At 34.3% G+C, this 20,537-nt stretch overlaps 2 protein-coding genes across 2 annotated transcripts; both read left to right on the forward strand.

Moving 5' to 3' along the window:
• Positions 1-1,060: 1,060 nt before the first annotated feature.
• Positions 1,061-7,291, forward strand: LOC112529501 (V-type proton ATPase subunit F). Its single transcript, XM_025140810.1, has 5 exons — positions 1,061-1,166; positions 1,868-1,948; positions 3,102-3,183; positions 4,340-4,422; positions 6,900-7,291. The coding sequence occupies exons 2-5, from the start codon at positions 1,886-1,888 to the stop codon at positions 7,062-7,064; spliced, it is 393 nt and encodes a 130-aa protein (XP_024996578.1). The 5' UTR covers positions 1,061-1,166; positions 1,868-1,885; the 3' UTR covers positions 7,065-7,291.
• Positions 7,292-9,202: 1,911 nt separating this feature from the next.
• On the forward strand, positions 9,203-20,267 carry LOC112529465 (chaperone protein dnaJ 13). The gene is made up of 13 exons (XM_025140762.1): positions 9,203-9,587; positions 10,382-10,668; positions 11,307-11,504; positions 11,595-11,709; positions 12,187-12,273; positions 12,940-13,028; positions 13,737-13,821; positions 13,959-14,012; positions 14,788-14,868; positions 16,141-16,218; positions 17,246-17,485; positions 18,873-18,980; positions 19,916-20,267. The coding sequence occupies exons 1-13, from the start codon at positions 9,444-9,446 to the stop codon at positions 19,970-19,972; spliced, it is 1,623 nt and encodes a 540-aa protein (XP_024996530.1). The 5' UTR covers positions 9,203-9,443; the 3' UTR covers positions 19,973-20,267.
• Positions 20,268-20,537: the final 270 nt, after the last annotated feature.

Below are 20,537 nucleotides of genomic sequence, written 5' to 3' on the forward strand. Positions count from 1 at the left end.
ATTGAATTCATATTATTATGTTAGATCGAGTCGTTTTTATTTAAAAAGCATTGAAATTGATGTTTTTTTATCATTGAAAAATTATCCGATATATTATTTAAACGGTTATTTCAATCGATGGTTTATATGGACTAAGAGGTAAATAGTTATTTTTTACATTTAAACTGTTTATTCACTTAACAATCAGAAATCCATTTATCTTAAGTCATATAAACAACTTAAACTATACAGTATCGAAAGGATTCTATAAATGTCGAACACAAATAACAAATCACTATGAAAATATTATTCCTGGTGTACATCTTATTTTAATCTAATCTAATGGAGTGGATTATTCCCTAGTTTGCACCAAATAGCCTCTAAGGGGTCGTTTACCAAACTTTTACCGGATATGCGCTTACGAGACTTCACTTACCTTATCACTAAGCATGAGAAAGACCGAGAATTTTACCTGGTATAACGCATAACAAGGGTCAAGAATCTTATCTGATAAGTGAGACAAAAGACTCTTACCCGGTATAAGACATAACAAGGGTTGGGAATCTTATCTGATAAGTGAGAGAGAAACTCTTACCTAATAAGTGTTTACCGGGTAAAAAACGCTTTACTACAATCCATTTTTATGACCAAGAATGCTACCTAATGAGGTAGGTAAGAGTGATAAATTTTGCCAGTAAATTTTTACCCAATAAGAGTTTGATAAATGAAATATAATTGTTTGGTAATTATGTACAATGAAATTATGGCTCTTAATGGTTAAAAAAGATCTAGAATACAAAATCATTCAGAGGGTTTTAGAACAATTAAGAGGCAGACTTTTTTATTGGCAAACAAGATTCACTTTCTAACAATTCAGAGGTTGCCTCTTAATGGAAATATTTAGAGGTAAACAAACAACCCCGAATGTTTATATATCTATCTCTACTGTTAATGTCCTTTTGTCCGTAGAAGAAACACTTATCGTGCAATAAATTGATATTTATTAAGTTGAAGGACCAAAACAGAAAATATGTTTTCACGTGTTTAATTTACAATCATGGTCCAATTTTTTATTCGTCTCTCCTGAGGCTGAAACTCTATCTATCCTTCTCACCAGATCTCATCGCTACGATTCTTCTGTTGGAATCATCGTCTCTCGTAAATCTCTGTTGCTCGATCGATAATAGGTATGATCTCGATCGTTCTCTGCTGCTACTTCGAGTAATACTTCTGTAGTTATGTATAACTCAAGGAGTGTATCGATATATGTGTGTGCAGATACCAACAGTGATATGAATTAAGTTTCAATCTGGAAATTTGTTTGATTTTGTCTTTATATATGCTTAATTTCCTGTTCTATTTAGTTTTAGGCAATAGGATCAAGTTTAAGATAGGAACCCTAAATTTTAGAGCGGTGATCGAGTTTCCTGGATTTTTTTATTTGTAAGCATGGTTTCGGCTTTTGCGCGGAATTCACTTTAGTTTGTTGATGATGATCACACTGATTTTCTATTGTAGAATCCCCAAATAAACCAAAAAAGAAGTTGTTTTCTTTCTAGCTTGTATAATTATTGCTGCTTCTGAATGTTGCCTGAAAAATCAGGCCTTAGTTTGTCATAGACTTGTTATACTTGGATTACGCCCTAATTTCTTGGCAGTCATCATTGATTTTCTACATTATAATAGTGAGGTAGCATATTAAACTATTGTTTACAAAAGACATGATCTTTGGTCCAATTTGTATTCGAGTTCAAGTTTTGGATAATGTCAATTAACCATCTCGCTCAATGTTGTTGGAAAGATAAATATAGTACACCCAAAAAATGGAGAATATATGGTAAATTGCAAAATTACTGACTGCTGGGATAACATATATTTCTTTCTGTAGTTTTATCTTGCATCTCAAATGGCAAACCGAGTTCCAATCCCTAATAACAACTCCGCACTCATTGCTATGATTGCTGATGAGGTAACAAATATTTTCTAATTGATATTTGTATGTATTGAATATTGTTTCTGTGAATGTGATACTACTTATCTGCTCACATTATACCGAAAATGTTCACTATATGAGTTGTTCATTTATTTCTCTACTTTCTAGATAAACCATATCTATTTCATCCCTTTGACTTGGAGAAAAATATGCAGAGAGGGAACAAAATTCTCCAATTGAGATGAAGAAAACTAAATCAAATCTAGTGCCAATTTAAGAAAAGGCAAACTAATATCTTTATTTAATATCTCATTTCTGTCAGCTGGATATGGAGATGGGTGGATAGCAAGGTGTTTTGATATGGTAGCGTGCCATTGTTGAGTTTATTTAGGCACGTTTAGAAGTTTCATTTAGTTGTCCAGTTTCATTTGCTTTAAATGTGACAGTTCGGTGTGGAGTTTATTATATGATGAAGCTGGACGTAATGTTAACCTTTTCTATCTCAATCAGAAACCGTTATACCACATGACATTAAGGTCTATACTTTTCCATCTAAATTTACAACTTATTCTTCTAGTTTTAAGCCAAGCAACATCTTGAGATTTGAGTTCTCTCTTTAGTTTGGGCTTTGTAGGTTCATTAATTTGTTATGCCTAGCCTTAATCTTTGAAAACATATATTATTAGACCACTCCTTTCAAAATAGGTCACATGTGCTGGAACTCCTTTTTAAGGTAATTACCGACCTTCTAAAAAATACAAAATCTGTGTAATGGACTAAGGCTGTGTTATGACTGTAATGCCCCATACCATATATGTAAATTGGTATTGCTGAATTGGATAGAGGTAATACATTTGAATTTTTTGCTTTCTGGGAAGGATCTTTTTTTTTTGGAGGGGGGGGGGGTTGCCTTGGTGGGACGGCAGTGGTGCATTGGAAAGGATGAGATTCTTTACAGTGTGGCCCATTGATTTGAACTCTGAAGGCTCAGGACGAAGTGATTGTAAAAGCTTATCCCTTCCGGTCATATTTTCTCGAGACAATGTAGAGAGTAGCTCTTATAGGGTTTTAGGAAACCAAAGGTTAATTAATATTATAATTTGCTTTGACTATCAGTGATTTCATGTTCTAATTCAGTTAATGCTTGACGCTTTTCAATATTCTTATGATATTTTTATATTTGATATAGGACACAATAACTGGATTTTTACTTGCTGGAGTTGGCAATGTTGACTTGAGGAGGAAAACAAATTACCTGATTGTGGATTCAAGTACTATTTGTTCCTTGGACATCCTATTGAATTTTCCATCATGTTTTCTGATGTCATCTTTTATGCAGTGTAGACAGTAGTTATCATGCACACTCGTGTGAAAAAGTTAGACAACGATTTAAGATTCCATGACATGCTTCTTATAGCAAGTGAAAAAATGTATACACTCACAACTTAAAATTACATAGCAAGCACTGAAATGGTGCTTTAAGACATACACATTAGGTGGTCCCAACACCAAAATGCATGCCTTAAAGTACCATTAGGCGACTACCGAAATTTAGTGATTGCTAATAACTTCTACTCTCGTATTGCTAAACTATGAAGAAATAACACAGGAAAGCTAGTTATGGCATGGTTGTCATATTGATATGAACTTTGGGCTAACCTCAAGTATATACCTATTATATGTTTTCTTGGACTTTTTGGTTGGTACCGCTAGCGTGAATTAAGTCTCCTTATTATGACCACTTTAGAGAAAGCCATATGTATTTTTGGTTTTTGTTCATTATCCTTTTAACTATTTCTACTTCCATGCATTAGAAACTCCAAAGACATTACTTCATATCATGAAAATTGCAATGTCTTACCGGGCAAATAGTTTTAGGGAAGTGCTTGGCCATTTCTCGGGTGTCTAAATATTCTTCGGTAATTATGAAATCACGGCATCTTATAGACCCAAATTAGCATCATCAATTATTTTGGGAATGTTAACAATGGAAAGTTGGTAATGTGATTTGAAAATTCCACAAAACTGAAATGTTGCGATTTTCAATTGGATATCGCAAGAAGGATGCTATTTCAATTCTCATGGAATGGATGGAATATTTTACTTGACTTGCTGGCTTCTTAATGAGCACCAACAATTCATTGCACATTTATATGTTAGAACCCAAATGACAAGGCTGGTTAGTTAATTGCATTGTTCTTAAATTCGGTTCACAACATGATATTTCTTATAATTACATTCAAATATGATTGTTGAGAAAACATCTTCGTGAATTACAACAAAGACATGGATTTTTGGATGAAGGTAACATGTTATTTGGTCAAGTAACGGCAAGAATCCGTTCTTCTCTTGTTTGCATGCTGTCTTCTTTTTTATGATTGATTGATTCTTTTTCTGCTTTGTAAACGTTCCTTCATTCTGTTTCAGAGACGACGGTCAAACAAATTGAGGATGCTTTCAAAGAATTCACCGCAAGAGAGGACGTAGCAATAGTCTTGATCAGTCAATATGTAAGTAACCACAATCCTGTTTCTTATGAAGTAATCATTCCTGCTTCTAGTAGTTTTCACATAATTGGTTATTAGGTAAGTAAAAGGGAATTTAACAGTTATGAAACACTGCGTTCATTTTCATAAGCAAATTTTTACATGAACGATGCATGGGACATGACGAATGTCTTGTGATTTACTATTGCATCTCTAACAAGCGCCTTATTTATAGGAATTATGGGATACCTTTTGTCATAAAGAGCATTTAATATAAAAGGCTGAAATTGTTTACGCTCACATTGTATAGAAAATAGTAAACCAAACAGTCCCAGTATATCCAAAAGGTGGGGTATTTGGGGGGGGGGGTGAGAGGTATACTGATCTCCACCTGAATGGGTAGAGCGGTTATTTCTGTGACCACATGTGGTTATAGTAATACACATGAAACTAATCTTCTTCTGAATGCTTCCCACCACCTACCTTTACTTGAGAACTTTTTTTCCACAAAATTACTCGTAAATTACTGGATTAGTTATGAGATTAACGGGGTACTTGATTGGGTGTAGTAGGGGGTGGGGAATGGAATTGGAATCATTTAATGATGCTATGGAAACCATTGCCATATACTGGGTAATGAAGCATTCATCAACAAATTGGGGGAAATGAAACTCATTCCCATTTGGCCATTCCATTCCCCAGAATTCCTATCTCATTTACGTTTCTTGAAATGAATCTAGCGCCCCCTAAACCACGAAAACGGTCTTTGGTGCAAAATCTAAAAGGAAGACTTGTGAAAAGGGCTTGTCTCTCCCTCTCCCACTCACACAAAGCTGAGAATCCTTGTGCATTAGAATTGCCTTTTCTAGGAGTTTTTGTGATTATCCTTGGCATGATCATATTTCTGTTGGCCATGGAATTGAAACTGCATCGTTTTTAACATTTTATCCAAGAGTGATCGACTTCTTGAACCATTCAAACTATGCTTTTCGTTGCGAACTAACTAGTGTTTTTGCATACATGCAAAAAAAAAAGTGTAGTTTGCAAGAAAGAACAATTTAGACAAATTGTGACGATGTAAATAAAAAACTACTATACTTGTTCTTTTAATTATTATCAACAATCACCTACTTACGAAGTATTTCGTTATTTTTTAAATTTTCACAAGATGGAAAATACTCTTGTCATAAATCATCATTCTATTTCACTACCAACACAAATATGATCATACGAGGGGATTTGCAAGGGGGGTTGGGTTCCGGTGAAAATAAGAGTTATGGTGAAAACAAAACCTTCATATACATTCAACTACCTTTATTTATCTATTTTTATCATCATGACCAAAACTTTAACAAATTCATGCATGTGAAAGTGATTAAATGTATGTAAAAAGCTCATGAAAGTGACTAAATGTATGTAAAAAGCTCATGAAAGTGACTTAAAAGTGAAGATAAAGATAGATAAATGTAGTTGAAGGTAGATTATTGTAATTGAAAGTACTGAAAACTAGTTGAAAAAAAACAAAAAATAGATTAAAAAGTTAACTCATCCAAAGGCTAAAAAGTATTCTCGTCATAACTCCTCACACGATCCCTCGTCTTGCAAGGGTTCGGGAGGAAGTCCTTATTAGTGCGTTTGGTAGGCAGGACAATACAGCACAATATAAAAACTTCTTGTCCTATGTTTGGCGTGACATTAGGCTGGTACATGATAGGACCTGAGTGGGACAAAATGCCTTTTTTTTATCCCACCAAAAGAGGTAAAACAAATGTAATGGAGATCAGACAAGATCGGTAAATTAATAAACTACCCTGTCAAGTTAAAAACCTCAAAATCTTCCAGAATTCTTTCACTCTCTTACCTCACTCTTGCTTGTTCAGTCTTGCCCCATCCATCTGCATACGATGAGTCTACCTTTTGGATTAGAGCAAATTGCATGAAAAAGTAACGTACTTTAACTTGATTTCTATTTTGAGTAACGTACTTTCAATATTTCTATTTTGTTACCTAAGATGTAAAGTTTTTAAATATTTAAGTACCCGGGTAACTGGTTGAAGCATTAACTGGTTACCATGCTGATGTGACGAGTGATGTGGTATCCAACTCAATATTATTTGCTATTCAACCCAATTTCATCCCATCACTCGCCACATCAGCATGGTAACCGGTTAATGCTTCAATAAGTTACCTGAGTTCTTAAATGTTTAAAACTTTATATCTTAGGTATCAAAATAAAAGTTCTGAAAGTACGTTACCCAAAATATGAATCAAGTTAAAGTACGTTACTTATTCATGCAATTTGCCTTTTGGATTATGCACAAAAATTGGTTTCCGTGCCAAGTAATCTCTGTGCATTTTATACGAGTTTTCTTGTCGTGAACATCAACTTGACGTGTATTTTTGCAAGAACGATTTGTGTTTAAAAAGCAAAGCCAAAATGTATGATGGTCTAAAAAGTCGTTGGTTTTTATTTCAATATTTGTTGATATCGTTCTTCACAGGTCGCCAATATGATAAGGTTCCTAGTCGATAGCTACAACAAACCAGTTCCAGCTATTTTGGAGATCCCGTCAAAGGACCATCCATATGACCCCGCACATGATTCTGTTCTATCGCGTGTCAAGTACCTCTTCTCTACTGAATCCGTTGCCTCTGATAGGCGTTAGAATCAATAAATCTTTATCAAAAATCACTTTTCTTCTCGAGTTTATGGTTATCTCGACATAATTATAAGCATTATGGGTGTATTTTGTATCAAATGTGTGACGATAAAATGGTGAAAAGATCGGACTCGGTTGATCACACATGGAACCCTCTCAATAATAGGTTCGGACCTAACGAGTCTCGGCCCCTCATCGATTCTTATATTTGACGTACATTTGTTGGTGTTTGTTGTCGGATTGTTGCCGTCTTGGACGGTCCGCGGTATTTTTCTTCTTCTAATTTTTATCTATGTTATAGAAACATTTGATTAAGGCCATTTGGTATATGAGATTTGGAATTAAATTTCATTTTAGTCCTCTGTTTGGTTGAAAGGTAAGTTTGGAATTGAAATCCAACAAATATTTGGTATTTTATGGGATTTTATAAGATTAATTCGTAATAATGTTTTAAAATAAACCGAAACATTCGATTTGTGATCACCAATTGATAAAATGTAATTCATTTATTTTTATAATTATTTATAAAAGAAAATATTTTCATACTTTTTTTTCACTAGTGGCACAAAAGCGTTAGTAGGAAAAAAGACGACTTTATACACGTGGTTCGGATTGTAATTTGATTTTGAATCTCTTTTTTGCCATTGTAATAAGCCAAAGTGAGTCAGGCCCGGTCTCGGACCGAAGCGCTTCGGTTTGGGCTTATTGGTTAAGACCGTTTACACATTTCAAAAGGGGAGCTGATTTTTTAAAGTTTTTTAAGTAATTGTAAATAATTAAAGTCCGTTTTAAGGCTCAATTTAAAAAATATTACTCATAAGAGCTTGTATTTTTATGGAAAAAAATTGGATCAAAAAAATGGGTCCAACCTGAACCGGTTATATTCAACCTGGGTTATTGAGATCAGAATTGAAAGGTCTTGGATACACTCCAACACCTTAGGATCAACTTTTGACTATCTTTATTGTAATTTACTTTTTGCAACAGTGATATCATTGTTGTTGTAATAGAATTTTTTTCCCAACAAACTTGATAATTGGACGTTAAAACTTTGAAAGTCAATACATGTGTTTTTGTGTTTGTGACGTTCTTTTTGAGAGTTGTAGTGGGCCTCCAGTGGGGGGCTCGTATGACGGGCTATTAGCTCCAATGTAGATCCAACTTTCGATTCACTAGTGGGCCTCCGGTGAGGGACTCGCACGATAGGCCTCCATTGTAAGCTTTTAAGTGTAGGTTTGATTTAAAGGGTTTATTTTTATCCTTGTATGGTATTATACCGCAAAATTTAGCTTATTTGAGTCAAACAACACTTTATGCTTATTGAGCATATATGAATCAAAGTCTACATGATCTGAAACATAGTCGAGTGCGGGGCCAATAGAGCTCAAGTCTAACTTGAACCTATGTACTAGGCCTATTTGTTAGCGGCTTAATAAGTTTAACGGGACTTACGACTTATTTGGTCAAATATACATGACTATTTGATATTGGCTTAATGATATATAAAGTGACTTATTCAATAAGTTTCAAGAAATGAGATTTACGCAGAAAACCAAATTTTTTGCCAAACCTGTCACCGATTAAAAAACACACTTATTCCATCTATTTAAAAATCATATCAAATAAAAGTTTCTCAGTTTATACAGACAGATTAATTCATCAAGACAACTTTATCCATACCATATTTAAGAATAGATTACGTTTTTAGTTCCTGTGGTTTGTTAAAAAAGTTATATTTTTCGTCTTTATGGTCTTGAAATTACGATTTTCATCCCTATGGTTTATAACTCATTACCTTTTTTGTCCTTATGGTTTAAAATTTATAGTTTTTTTTCCTGTTTATATGGTTTACAATTCATTTATATTTTAGTCCTGCATACTTAAAGTTAAAAGTAATGTTTTGGCCTCATTGTCAAAAATAAAAATGAATTGCAAAACCATAGGGATGAAAAGAGAAATTTCAAAACCACAGGGACAAAATCCCCATTTTTAACAAACCACAGGGACAACAAATGTAATTTACTCAATATTTAATGAAAAACTAACCAAATAACCCCTCAGAGTATTTTTCACATTTAGGGACTTAAATGACACTTATTATAAGACGAAGGACTATTTATGAAAATTTGCAGAAGCATTTCTTTAGACCCACTCTGCTTAGATGATGAACAGAACACACAACGCCAAGAGGAACAAAGAAACCCTCGAAAAACCCCAATAAAGAAACACAAAACCTCACACAGATTCCAATAAAAAAAAGCAAATCAGAGCAAAAAACCACTGTTTATCTGATGCTTGCAGCAATTATTACTAGATAACGCAATTACCTTTTACGATTCTCTGTTCGTAGAACCCTAAAAAGGGATTTGGCTCCAATTTGAAGTTATGAAAAAGGAAGAAGACGGAACCTCGAACAGAGAACTCTACGCTCTACTCCATGTATCACCTGAAGCTTCAGATGAAGAAATCCGTAAAGCTTATCGTCAGTGGGCTCAAATCTATCATCCTGATAAATACCAAGCTCTACAGGCACTTTTTCTCCCCCAAAATTTCATCGTATTAGGTTACTGAAATCTGATTTTATGATCAATTTTCTGCGTTCAGTAATTGTTTTTGTAAATTCTGTTTGAATGGGGTTTCGGTTAGTGTTTCTGCAAGTAAATATCGGCTGTATTGGGTTCGTGATTTTTTTTTGTGTTCAAAAGTTCTATAACTTGTTTCAGGAATTTATTATAATTTGATTTTTTGATTATTGTTCTTATGTTTAACCTGTTATTGCCATTATTATAATATATGTTAGATTTGATGTTGCATATAATGGCGGAATGTGAGATAGTTTGTGATTTTGGTTAGTTTTGGTGTGTTTTGGATCATATACTCCTCTTTTAGTCCTAAAGGTTAAACAAATAGAATTACAACTTCAAAATCGATAAGATGTTTCGGAGAAATTTTGATGAACACATTGAAGTTCATACAAGAAATTGAAATGGAGGAATGTTGGTATTGATTTATAACAAAAATGTATATATATTTTGTAATTATGACCTAGATAAATATTCGTAGATTTTTAGTCTTTTTGCATTTCATGGGAAAATGTACTATATCCGTGAGAATTATGTCTTGAATCTCTATCCTTTCATCTATGTGGACGACATTTGCTTTCCGTCATGGTTCTTTTTACTTCTTTGCGTTTGGAAATTTATTTGATTGTACTTTATAGAGCTAATGGATGATACCCACTATTTTTTCAGCTTGCTTAAGACTATTTTGTTATGAAACTAACTTTTCAATCTTACATGGGATTGTTTCTCCTTCATTTCCAGATGAAGGAGGTAGCAACGGAGAACTTTCAGAGGATATGCCAAGCGTATGAGATATTATCCGACGAGACTAAAAGACAGATATACGATATATATGGTATGGAAGGGTTAACCTCCGGTTTAGAACTTGGTCCAAAGTTAAATAAAGCGGAGGAGGTTAAGGAAGAACTTGAAAGACTACGACGCAGAAGAGAAGAAGAAAAAACGTCTGCCCAATTTCAACCTTCTGGTGTGATTCTGGCACAATTATCTGTCCCAAGTTTCCTAGCAGGGCATGGTATTATGAGAGCGTACGACTCCTGATTCTTGACTAAATTATTATTTTCTTCCTGAAATGTTTATTCTGCAGTGACAGGTTCATGTTAAACAGTAAAAAGTTTACATTGTCATCAATATAAATTTCTTAATTGCAGAAAAGATTGATACACACATTAAGATTTATAGCAATGATAGTAAGTTTTGATGTTAGATGTTTTTGTTATTCCTCTGTTTTTCTATTTATTGTTCACTTGGACAAAGAACATGAAATAAGCTACTTGCAATATTTAAATTGATGATTATATATCTAATGGTTTTGAGGAGAAATCAATAATCACAGTAAAGGATACAATAAGTAGTACGAAGACGAAAAATAGTTATAATTTTGTTAAATACAAGTTTGACATTTGAAGTCAGCATCGTGCAACTAGTTGTACATAGAATAATAAGGTACTTTGTTTCTCCTCATGGACATGCAATTGCCTTTTTGTTTCTGTTGACACTCTGTAAGTGGGACCCACGTGATGGAAATGTTAAGCGATTATAATGCTAGGTTTCATCTCTATGTTTGGATACAAATGAGCATCCTTCTTGCACTGATTTCCAAACTGATGCAAATCTTGATATTGTATTTGTAACACTGATGCATTGAATCTCCATAAATTTGCAGAATGTCGATGAACAGTGAAATCCAATCTCAAATATCCAAAAACAATGTTGTTGCTGTTGGCGGGACGCTCGCAGTAAAAGGAAATAATGGTGATGCAGCTGCTAATGCTGTCTTTAGGCATCAGTTATCTTCTGTATCCTCTATAGAAATCATGGCTTCTGCTGGTTTGCATGGATTAATAGGCTTACAGACAACTCGGTAAAAAAACTATTTTTTAATATGAATTTCCTTTGGGTTGAACTATTTTCTTGTTGGAGCTCTTCTTGATTCCTTGGTTTCTTGGTTCAGCCAGCTATCTCGTCATGCCAGTGCAACAATGGGCCTTGCCATATCTTTAAGAGATGGTTCAATAAATCTTTCCAATTCTTGGAACCGTCAGCTCTCCACGACATCAAATGGAAGTGTAAGAGTTCATCCCATTTTCCAAATAGATGAAAATTCTTTTGCTTCTGAAAGTACTAAATGGATGGTTTAACTTTAAGGCGTTAAAGCAATCCAAATCACTGATAAAATATGTAAGTAAATGGTGGTGTATCTTTCTTTTTGACACAAGTAAATGTAATATTTGAAGCTGTTCATTAACCTACACATCGTTCAAGTTAAAAGTAAATGCAATTCTTTTTATTGTGTTTTTCTTGGTGATTTAAGACAGAAGGTTTACAATGAAGAAAGATTATTATTTTTGATGTTTGAAGCATAGTTTTGTGATAGAAGTTGATGAACGCTAGAAAGGCTTGAGTCTTTAAGGCTTAAAATACTTCTTTATTCACATTATTTCTTTGATTGATTATCATCTAGAAGTTTTGTTTCATGTTGTGGCTGCTATCTTATTTTATCTTCTAAAATTATTATTTTATATCCTTTGTCCACTGGCTTCCAGATAGAGCTGATTTTAGGCTCTGACTCCTCAGTTGCTGTTGGATGGCGAAAGAAAGAACAAAAAATGGCTGCAGCGGGAGAGATTAGGGTAATATTTTTTGTTTAGTTATCTGTTTTTAATTGAGAAACACGTATTTACTTTTTAAAATGCTATGGTAAGTAAAGCATTAAAAAGAGAAGAACGTAACAAGTCGACTCTTTCTGTGCAAAATATCTTGCACAATTGACCACCGAGTTGTGTTAAAATTTCAAAATGTGATACCTCTCCTGATTTCTATTAGCTGTAAATCCAACTTTGAATGCCAAAACTTCTATTTGCCAAGTTTATAATTGTTATGTTTTACATTGTTAGCACCAAATTGGCAAATCCTTCTCTATTTCTAGTACCTTTAGATGTAGTTATCGGTTTGTCCTAGAAAGAAACATGTTTGTATTGATTTTGAAATAAAGTGTAGTTTATTTGACATTTAGATGTATGGTAACAAAGAACGGAGGGAATAGTGGTTTTGGAGTGAGGAGGAAGAGAAGATTTCAAATTGATGAGTAAATTACTAAAATGGTTTCTAAGTGTTTGTAAAGGTTATGCCAAAATTTGAAGCTTCGAAAGATTATGATTTTATAATTGATTGCTAAACGATTGTATATAGTTGTTTTCACAATTCTTTTTGTTAGCCTCAAAGCTTTTAGTTTTGAAGTAATGAATAAATTTTTGTGGCTGATGACTTCTATAATGATCATGATCCAAAAAGTACAGATCGGTACAAGCGCAATTGGCGCAGTTGCTCGTTATACTCGGCGCTTCTCCTCAAAATCCCATGGGCGTATTAGTGGAAAATTAGGAAGGTACTTGTTGATTATCTTATAGTATTCTTTGTTTCCTTTCTTGTAGTTCTTATAGATTTTGTTTTATTTGTATATATATATTTTATTATGTATATACTTATATTTGGTTGCTACTTTTGTCTAATATCTTAATAACTGTATATTTTACTTCCAATATGATTAAAATGCTTCTTATTTAGTTATAATTTTAAAATAAATTGAACTGCATTTGAACTTGCACAATTTTCATTTTTAGTCCAACCCAAAGAGTACATAGCTGTTCAAATGTTTGACATAGAACACTTGTCAAACAACTTTTCTATTCAACTTCAAAACTGAACTTCACTAAACTATTGAGAAGTTCTTGCTTGAAAACTTTACACTCAATTTTTTCAAACAACCCTTCTACTGTGTTACATTTGTATGCACTTAGCATCGAGGAAGCCAAATAACTTTCTCGAGGCTTTAATATCTTAACTAAGGTGCCTTCATTCACATTCTTGCACAAGCCTGGGGTCTTCAAGGAAACGGTCACTCTACCCTATTGGGGTAGAGGTCATGTCTGCGTAATTGTCACCCCCCAAACCCTATTTTTGTGTGGGATTTAATGGGTTTGTTTGGTTAGGTTTGGTTTGGTTTATGGTGATACCTTCTCTGACTCTGGTTTACTAATGACTAAATTTGTTTCATTCTAACCCCTTCTTAAAAATTGGTTACATCATTTTGTAGCGGTGCACTTGAACTTGAAATAGGGGGTGGAAGAAAAATATCAAACTTCAGCACCGTTAGAATGTTGTACACTATTGGGATTCAGGTATCTGCCACATAAGTATTTCATTTTTTACCCTTCGCTATAAAAAATACCCCCTTTTCAACTTTCAATTTTAGCAACTTCTCTTTCGGTGCCCTTAACTTTGATGTGTTTTATTGGTCTTCTGTTTTCATCTATAGGGTATATACTGGAAGCTAGAATTACATCGTGGTGCCCAAAAGTTGGTTGTTCCTGTAAGTGCAGTTGTGCTCATAGCTGATCCAGAATTATTTGTTTTCGTTCAAAGATTTTCTTTATGAAGTGCATATCATTGTTGAGGTCATATTTCAATATTTCTACAAGATTTTCAAGTTTTTTTTTACCAAAAACTTCAACTTTTTTTTAAAAAGTTTTTCAAGTTCTTTTTGACGTTTTTCAAGTTTTTGTAAGTGTTCCGATACTAAATCTCAAAAATCATAATTATAAAAACATCTATAACATTTTTGTGTAAAAAATATTTAAAAAATATTTTTAAAGTGTATTTGAATGACCCAGTTAGAGATTTTAAAGTATATTTCAATAAGATATCGTCCAAAAAAAATCTTCGATTTTTTTACGTTCGAAATTGATTTTTGGGGAAAAAAATTGGGACCGGTTTCGGCACGGCCGGGACTGGTTGTAGGGACCTGTAGGAAAATGGAGACTGGGCCTTGGGTTTTTGTTCGGGACTGGGGCTGGGACTGGTTACAAAAAGGAAATCAAGGACCGAGACTGATTTGGCCCGGCCTGGCACAGTACCAGTTTATGGCCATCTCTACCTTCGGGTGCGATATACTGGGTCCATTTGGTTTGGTTTCTTCCATAGTCTCTCCTTTTACAAAGATTCTATGGCATTTTCTGCTATCTATATTGCGAGAAATTTTTTATTGCATTTTATACGGGGATCATTACCCTTCTACTAATCTACTATCATTGTTAGCTGTGATTTTTTTATTGGAATATTCATGTTTATGACGTGCTAACATGCAGATTTTTCTCACGAGGCATTTCAATCTTGGATTTGCTACTGGGGCGTTTCTTATTCCAACGTCACTTTATCTCATGCTCAAGGTATCACTAGAATCAAACCGATATTGCTTGCATTACATGGTTAGAGTAATTTTACACTCTGACCTTGGTTGGTTGTAAATATATATGCCGGCTTTTGTTTGTATTCCATCTATCCTTTAAATATTATCCCCTTGGTCCCAAAATAAATGTCCACAATGAAAAAAGGCACACATATTTAGAAATTTTAATTAGCTAATAGACAATTTTACTATTGATAATAGAGGAAATGATGAATTTCTCCACCTCGTAATTAAGGGTAGAATTGGAAAGTTGACACTTATTTTTGAAGTGGACACCTTATTTTGGGACAAACTTAAATATAAACATGGACCCTTATTTTGGGACGGAGGGAGTACAATATTTCACTAGACAGTTTTGGGAATTGCTTGACATTTACCGTATGTCTAGAATACCAGTCAATAATGTGAATTAGAGAACCTTTTAGATCGAAATCAAGATCAGAAGTTCTTACGAAGTCAGCAATATAAAGTAGATAACTCTTGACTTAAAGACTTCTTGAAATGTTGTGATAAGTCTTGAAATGGAAACTTTTGCAATTTTCATGAGAAATAGGGAGTTTGTTTATATACATATTATTCGTAGATAGGGGTGTTAACGAGTCGAGCTTTTAACGAGCTACTTGAGCTTGAGCTTAATTGTCGAGCTCTAGTCGATCTCGAACACACTAAAAACTCATGTAACTTAACGAGTCGAGCTTCATAACACCAATGTTCGACTTGGTTTGTTCAAAAGCTCGATTATCTGATTATCTTTTTTGAGCCGAGCCGATCCATTCGAGCATACACTTTTTCGAGCCAAACATGTTCATATATTCATAGATCATATAATCAAAGCATAAAAATTATTGAGGTCGAGCCAATAAGCGAGCTAATTGATCTCAAGCTCGAGCCTATAAACTAGTATCGAGCTCGAGGCCTATTGTGAAAAAGTTATTCGAGCTCAATCCCGGTAATATTCTTCCATCCAAATCACAGCCTGTGAAAGTAGCAATCCATTGTTAAAAAAGCGGTCAACCTACAATCAACTATCTTTTCATAATACAAAGGGGATGATATTGTTACGGGTCTAAAGTTTCACCTATTTTATCATTATCGAAGGGCATATTAGACATTTGGCAATAGTCATAACACTTCTATACAACTATTTATTCAATCATCATATGTTGCAGCTTTTATGGGGCAGAGGGAGTGCATAGAGTTTTATTATCTTAGATTTGTATTACGTTTGATGATTCTTTTTTTATGCATGCAGTCGCTCGTTTTCAAACCTTATTATCGTAAACGAGAAAAAGAACAGGCACTCGAGAATATGGAACAGACTCGCGCTCAGGTATTTGATATAGATATACAGTTTAATTTTAAACCGTCGAAATATATGATCCCCGTAGAGAAATGCTTAAACTTTATGTAGTGCGACCTTCTTTCTTCACCTCTGATTTTTTTGTTACTATAAATAGATTCAAGACTTGGTGGTATCATTGTACTAAAGGATTTTGGGTGTTTGGCCAAACACATTGTTTAGTAGACATTGGGGAACACCTTTGAACAACAACAAAATAGGGGAAGTAGCTATTTTTGCCTGAAGATAAGAACTATTTATCACCAACTATCGAAATAGATTATATTATATAATATAGTTCTGTATTTTTGTAGGAAAAAGACAAAAAAAAGGTGTAAAAAGACAAAATGCCCCCCCGGCCGAATTACTGTGTTAATAGATTTTTGTTACTCTGTTAGTGAGAAGGACCATGGCCATAAGAAATTGAATACCATAGGGACCATATCCGTGATTAATGTAGTATAGGGATGCTAGTCATAATTTTTGACATACCACAGGGACCAAAACATAACTCACTCTTCACTAAATGACAATTTGACCCTTGATGATACAAGGAATAATTGATTTGTCTAATGTCATGATTAAAGGTAGAATTGAGAATTTGTGAACTAACTATTCATGATAATTGTTGTGATAACTGATAAATATTCATCACGAAAATTATTAATGATGAAAATGCATGATATTATGAAAAATGTTAATGCATGAAATTCATCAATAATAATATTCATGAATATTTGGGGTTATTCATCATGAATGATACATGAAATAGTTGGTTTCCTAGTTCTCAAAATATTTATGGTCCTCATTTGAACTTTCTTCTTATATGTTAATATGATAAATAAGCTTGATCTTATTGATTTGGGTCGAAAATTCTTTTGTTTTGTTGGATAGCATTTTAATCATTTGAAAACGCTAAACTCCACAACTTTTAATTCGGTTGAATTCTTTCATCACTTACGTATCCAAGAAAAGAAATGTTTGAGCACAAAGTCAAAACTACCCTTGTATGATGTAGGTTCAAGAAGCAAAAGCAGCAGCAGAGAAAGCTCAGCAGCTGCTGCAAAATGTGGCCAATCGGAAACGAAACAAACAATCTGAGATGGGTGGATTGGTCATTATCGAAGCAGTTTATGGTAGCCCTAATGCGTTGAAAAGCATCAATAACCCTGAAGAGAAAAAGGATGAATTAGCTTCACAGATCATGGATGTCACTTTACCTCTAAATTTTCTAGTCACTGATTCCGGGCAACTTAAGGTACGCTTGATCTTTATGATCAGAACCATAAACTAGAATATACTTAACTTTATATGACATTCATCTCAATTTTCTTGAATTCGGGAATCGACCTGTATTTTAGGGACCAAAGGCTGTTGTTTACACACTGTAAGAAACTGAGAGGTGGCTAGAGATGCTTTAAACTTCAAAAGAAGGGTCTTATGTGGGGCACTTAATCCTCAGGCTCTTTTTGATTACGTTGAAACTTGGATAAATTCCTTCATCTTTATTGCCTTGGCTTCGATGATCAACCTTTAAGTTTCCCAGCCCCTCTTTCCCTGAAATCCCAATTCATTGGGCCTTTCAATACAATCAAATAGAAACCCCAAGGGATTGGTTAAGCAATGCTCAGGAAAGAAGAAAGCACTGGAAGAAAAGCTAACCAGTGTAATATATGAAGCGAGATCCTAAGGGCGCGTTTGGTGCACGGACTAGACTGGACAAGTGAGGGTAAGGTAGGCGGCTGAAAGAATTGTGGAAGGTGTGAGGGTTTTAATTTGGCGTGGGTAGTTTAGTAATTTACCAAGCTTGTCTCATTTTCTTGACTTTTGTTCCAACTATTTTGGTCGGTTAGAAAAAAATGCATCTTTATCACGAGATTAATCTCCATTTTTTTGAATTCGGAAATAGATGTATGACCCTAAGGGTGCGTTTGGCACACGGACGGGACTAGATGCGCGAGAGTGAGGTAGGTGGTTGACAAAATTGTGGGATGTTTTAGGGTTTTAATTTGACGTGAGTAGTTTAGTAATTTATCAAGCTTTCTTGATTTTTGTTCCACCTATTTTGGTCGGTTACAAAAATTGCATTTTCATCACGAAATTCATCTCCATTTTCTTGAATTCGGAAATCGATATGTATCTAAGGGTGTGTTTGACACGTGGACTTGACTGGTGAGAGAGAGGTAGGTGGCTGAAAGAATTGTGGAACGTGTTTGAGTTTTAATTTGACATGGGTAGTTTAGTAATTTACCACCAAGCTTATCCCTTTTCCTTATTTTTGTTTCACCTATTTTGGTCGGATGGTAAAAATGCGATTTTGTCTTGCTCGGTCCCGCCTGTTCCCAATCTAATTGTCAGACCAAAGTGTGAACAAGTTTTTGTTCTGTTCTGTCTCGCCGTTCGCGTACCAAATGCACCCTAAAAATCGAATTTTCTTGAAAACATTAAACTTCTGAGGTAAATTAGTCTCATTCCTGTTTTCAAAGGTTATCATGTCCAATTTCTTGGATTTGGTACTTGACATGTTTGACTCTGAAAGTCCAAAGTTGAAACATTTATCTGATTTCTTTGAACGGATCACGAGCATGTATCTTCACAAACGCGAGTTCTTGGTCCGTGTAGTAACTTTGGTTGTATTGATGTAGCTACATGAAGGCGTAAAGAAATCTGGAATTATGGGTTTTTGTGATCCTTGTCCCGATGAAACCAAGAAACTGTACGTCAAGTACACTTATGGTGGCAATAGATACGAGGTAATCCCGTTTACGTTTTACTTCACGTTTTCCGCACAATGACTATGCATCTATTTCTCTTGTGATAGAAGAAAGATCTGCATACATCTTACCTGTAGATCCTAATTCCTGGTGGGATATACTGAGGGCCTGTTTCTTAGCAGCTTAATGAACTTGGCTAACCGCTTATTCGGTCAGCCATGCATGACTGTTTCGTAGTGGCTTAATTATATAAAATGTGGCTTATCCCGTAAACTTTTAGGGGGACTTTATGCAGAAAGCCAAGTTTTTTCCGAACATGTCACTTCCAATTAAAAAACATGCTCCTTCTCTCTATAAAAACCTTCCCAACCTATATAGGCAATCCAATCCATGTAGGCAACTTTATCCATATAGATTTAATAGAAACAAACCAAACAGCCTCCAAGTTTGTTGTATAATGACCATGCCTCTCTGTCTCTTGAGATAGGAGAGAGTAAATTATGTTTTTCGTCATTGTGGTTTGTTGAAAATTGCTAGTTTCGTTCCCGTGCTTTTAAAGTTACGATTTTCATCCCATGATTCATAATTTGTTGTTTTCGTTCTTATGATTTACAAATTTATTGCTGTTTTTCGTCCTTTTTTGTTGTTTTCCCCCTCATACTTAAAAGTAGGAGTTATCCCCAAAGATGAAAATAACAATGAATTTCATACCATAGGTACGAAAACCGCAATTTCAAAACCACAGAGACGAAAGTCGCAATTTTTAATAAACCACATGGATGAAACCATGCCCCCGTCTCTCAGAGACATAGGAAAAGGTTTGCGGTGGGGGGGGGGTGGGCAACGGCCATGTCTCTACGTCTCTTGAGACAGTGGAAAAGTCTGCATACTTCTTACCTCCAGACCTACTTCCGAGTAAGATATACTGTGTTTGTTTGGTTTAGTCTGACCAACTCTCTACGTTACAAAAACAGGTTGTGGTTGATGATCTTCAAGAACTTGTATTACCTCAGGAAGAACACAGAATATGACGGATTTTCTGAGGTTTCTTCTGCCAATTTTGCGTATGCATTAGAGACTCCATAGAAAACTAGACCAGTTTATAGTGTTCTTTCAACATTACTGTTTCGGGTTACTTGATTTTTTTCTCCGGTGGCTCAGGAGGAGTTTCGTGTAATTTTTGCGGATTATTCGATTAAAACGAGCAGTCTGTTGAGTTCGGTTGGCGAATGACTTCGAACGCACCCCGAAAGAAATAAATGATTGTATCGGGTTTTATTTTGTTTGAATTTTTATGTATAAAAAAGGTCATAAATTCGAATGAAACAAGTGGTCGGGTGTAGTATTTTTACATTATGCCCCCTTCGTCCAGTATCACTATTTTTATTTAAATTCATTTTAAAATAAATATTTATTTTTATAAATAAATAGTTATAATTTACTAAATTTTAATTGAATCCTTAACTAAAATGTATGAATATTAAAGGTTTAATGAGATAGAAAAAAGGAATATATTCTGATAAATTTTGTTATTTAATTGATTAAAATAAATATAAAATAATGATTTTTTTTTAGAATCATGTACTTTTAGTAGAA

The sequence above is a fragment of the Cynara cardunculus genome (assembly GCF_001531365.2).
Source record: "Cynara cardunculus var. scolymus isolate 2C chromosome LG 16, CcrdV1, whole genome shotgun sequence".
Taxonomy (NCBI): Eukaryota; Viridiplantae; Streptophyta; class Magnoliopsida; order Asterales; family Asteraceae; genus Cynara; species Cynara cardunculus.

Bases quoted from the DNA above. Each gene is read 5' to 3' on its own strand.
- LOC112529501 (XM_025140810.1), top strand. From the start codon at position 1,886: ATGGCAAACCGAGTTCCAATCCCTAATAACAACTCCGCACTCATTGCT. The intron at 1,949-3,101 runs GTAACAAATATT...TATTTGATATAG, and splicing joins TTGCTATGATTGCTGATGAG to GACACAATAACTGGATTTTT. The intron at 4,423-6,899 runs GTAAGTAACCAC...CGTTCTTCACAG, and splicing joins TAGTCTTGATCAGTCAATAT to GTCGCCAATATGATAAGGTT.
- LOC112529465 (XM_025140762.1), top strand. From the start codon at position 9,444: ATGAAAAAGGAAGAAGACGGAACCTCGAACAGAGAACTCTACGCTCTA. The intron at 13,029-13,736 runs GTACTTGTTGAT...ATCATTTTGTAG, and splicing joins ATTAGTGGAAAATTAGGAAG to CGGTGCACTTGAACTTGAAA. The intron at 18,981-19,915 runs GTAATCCCGTTT...TTACAAAAACAG, and splicing joins ATGGTGGCAATAGATACGAG to GTTGTGGTTGATGATCTTCA.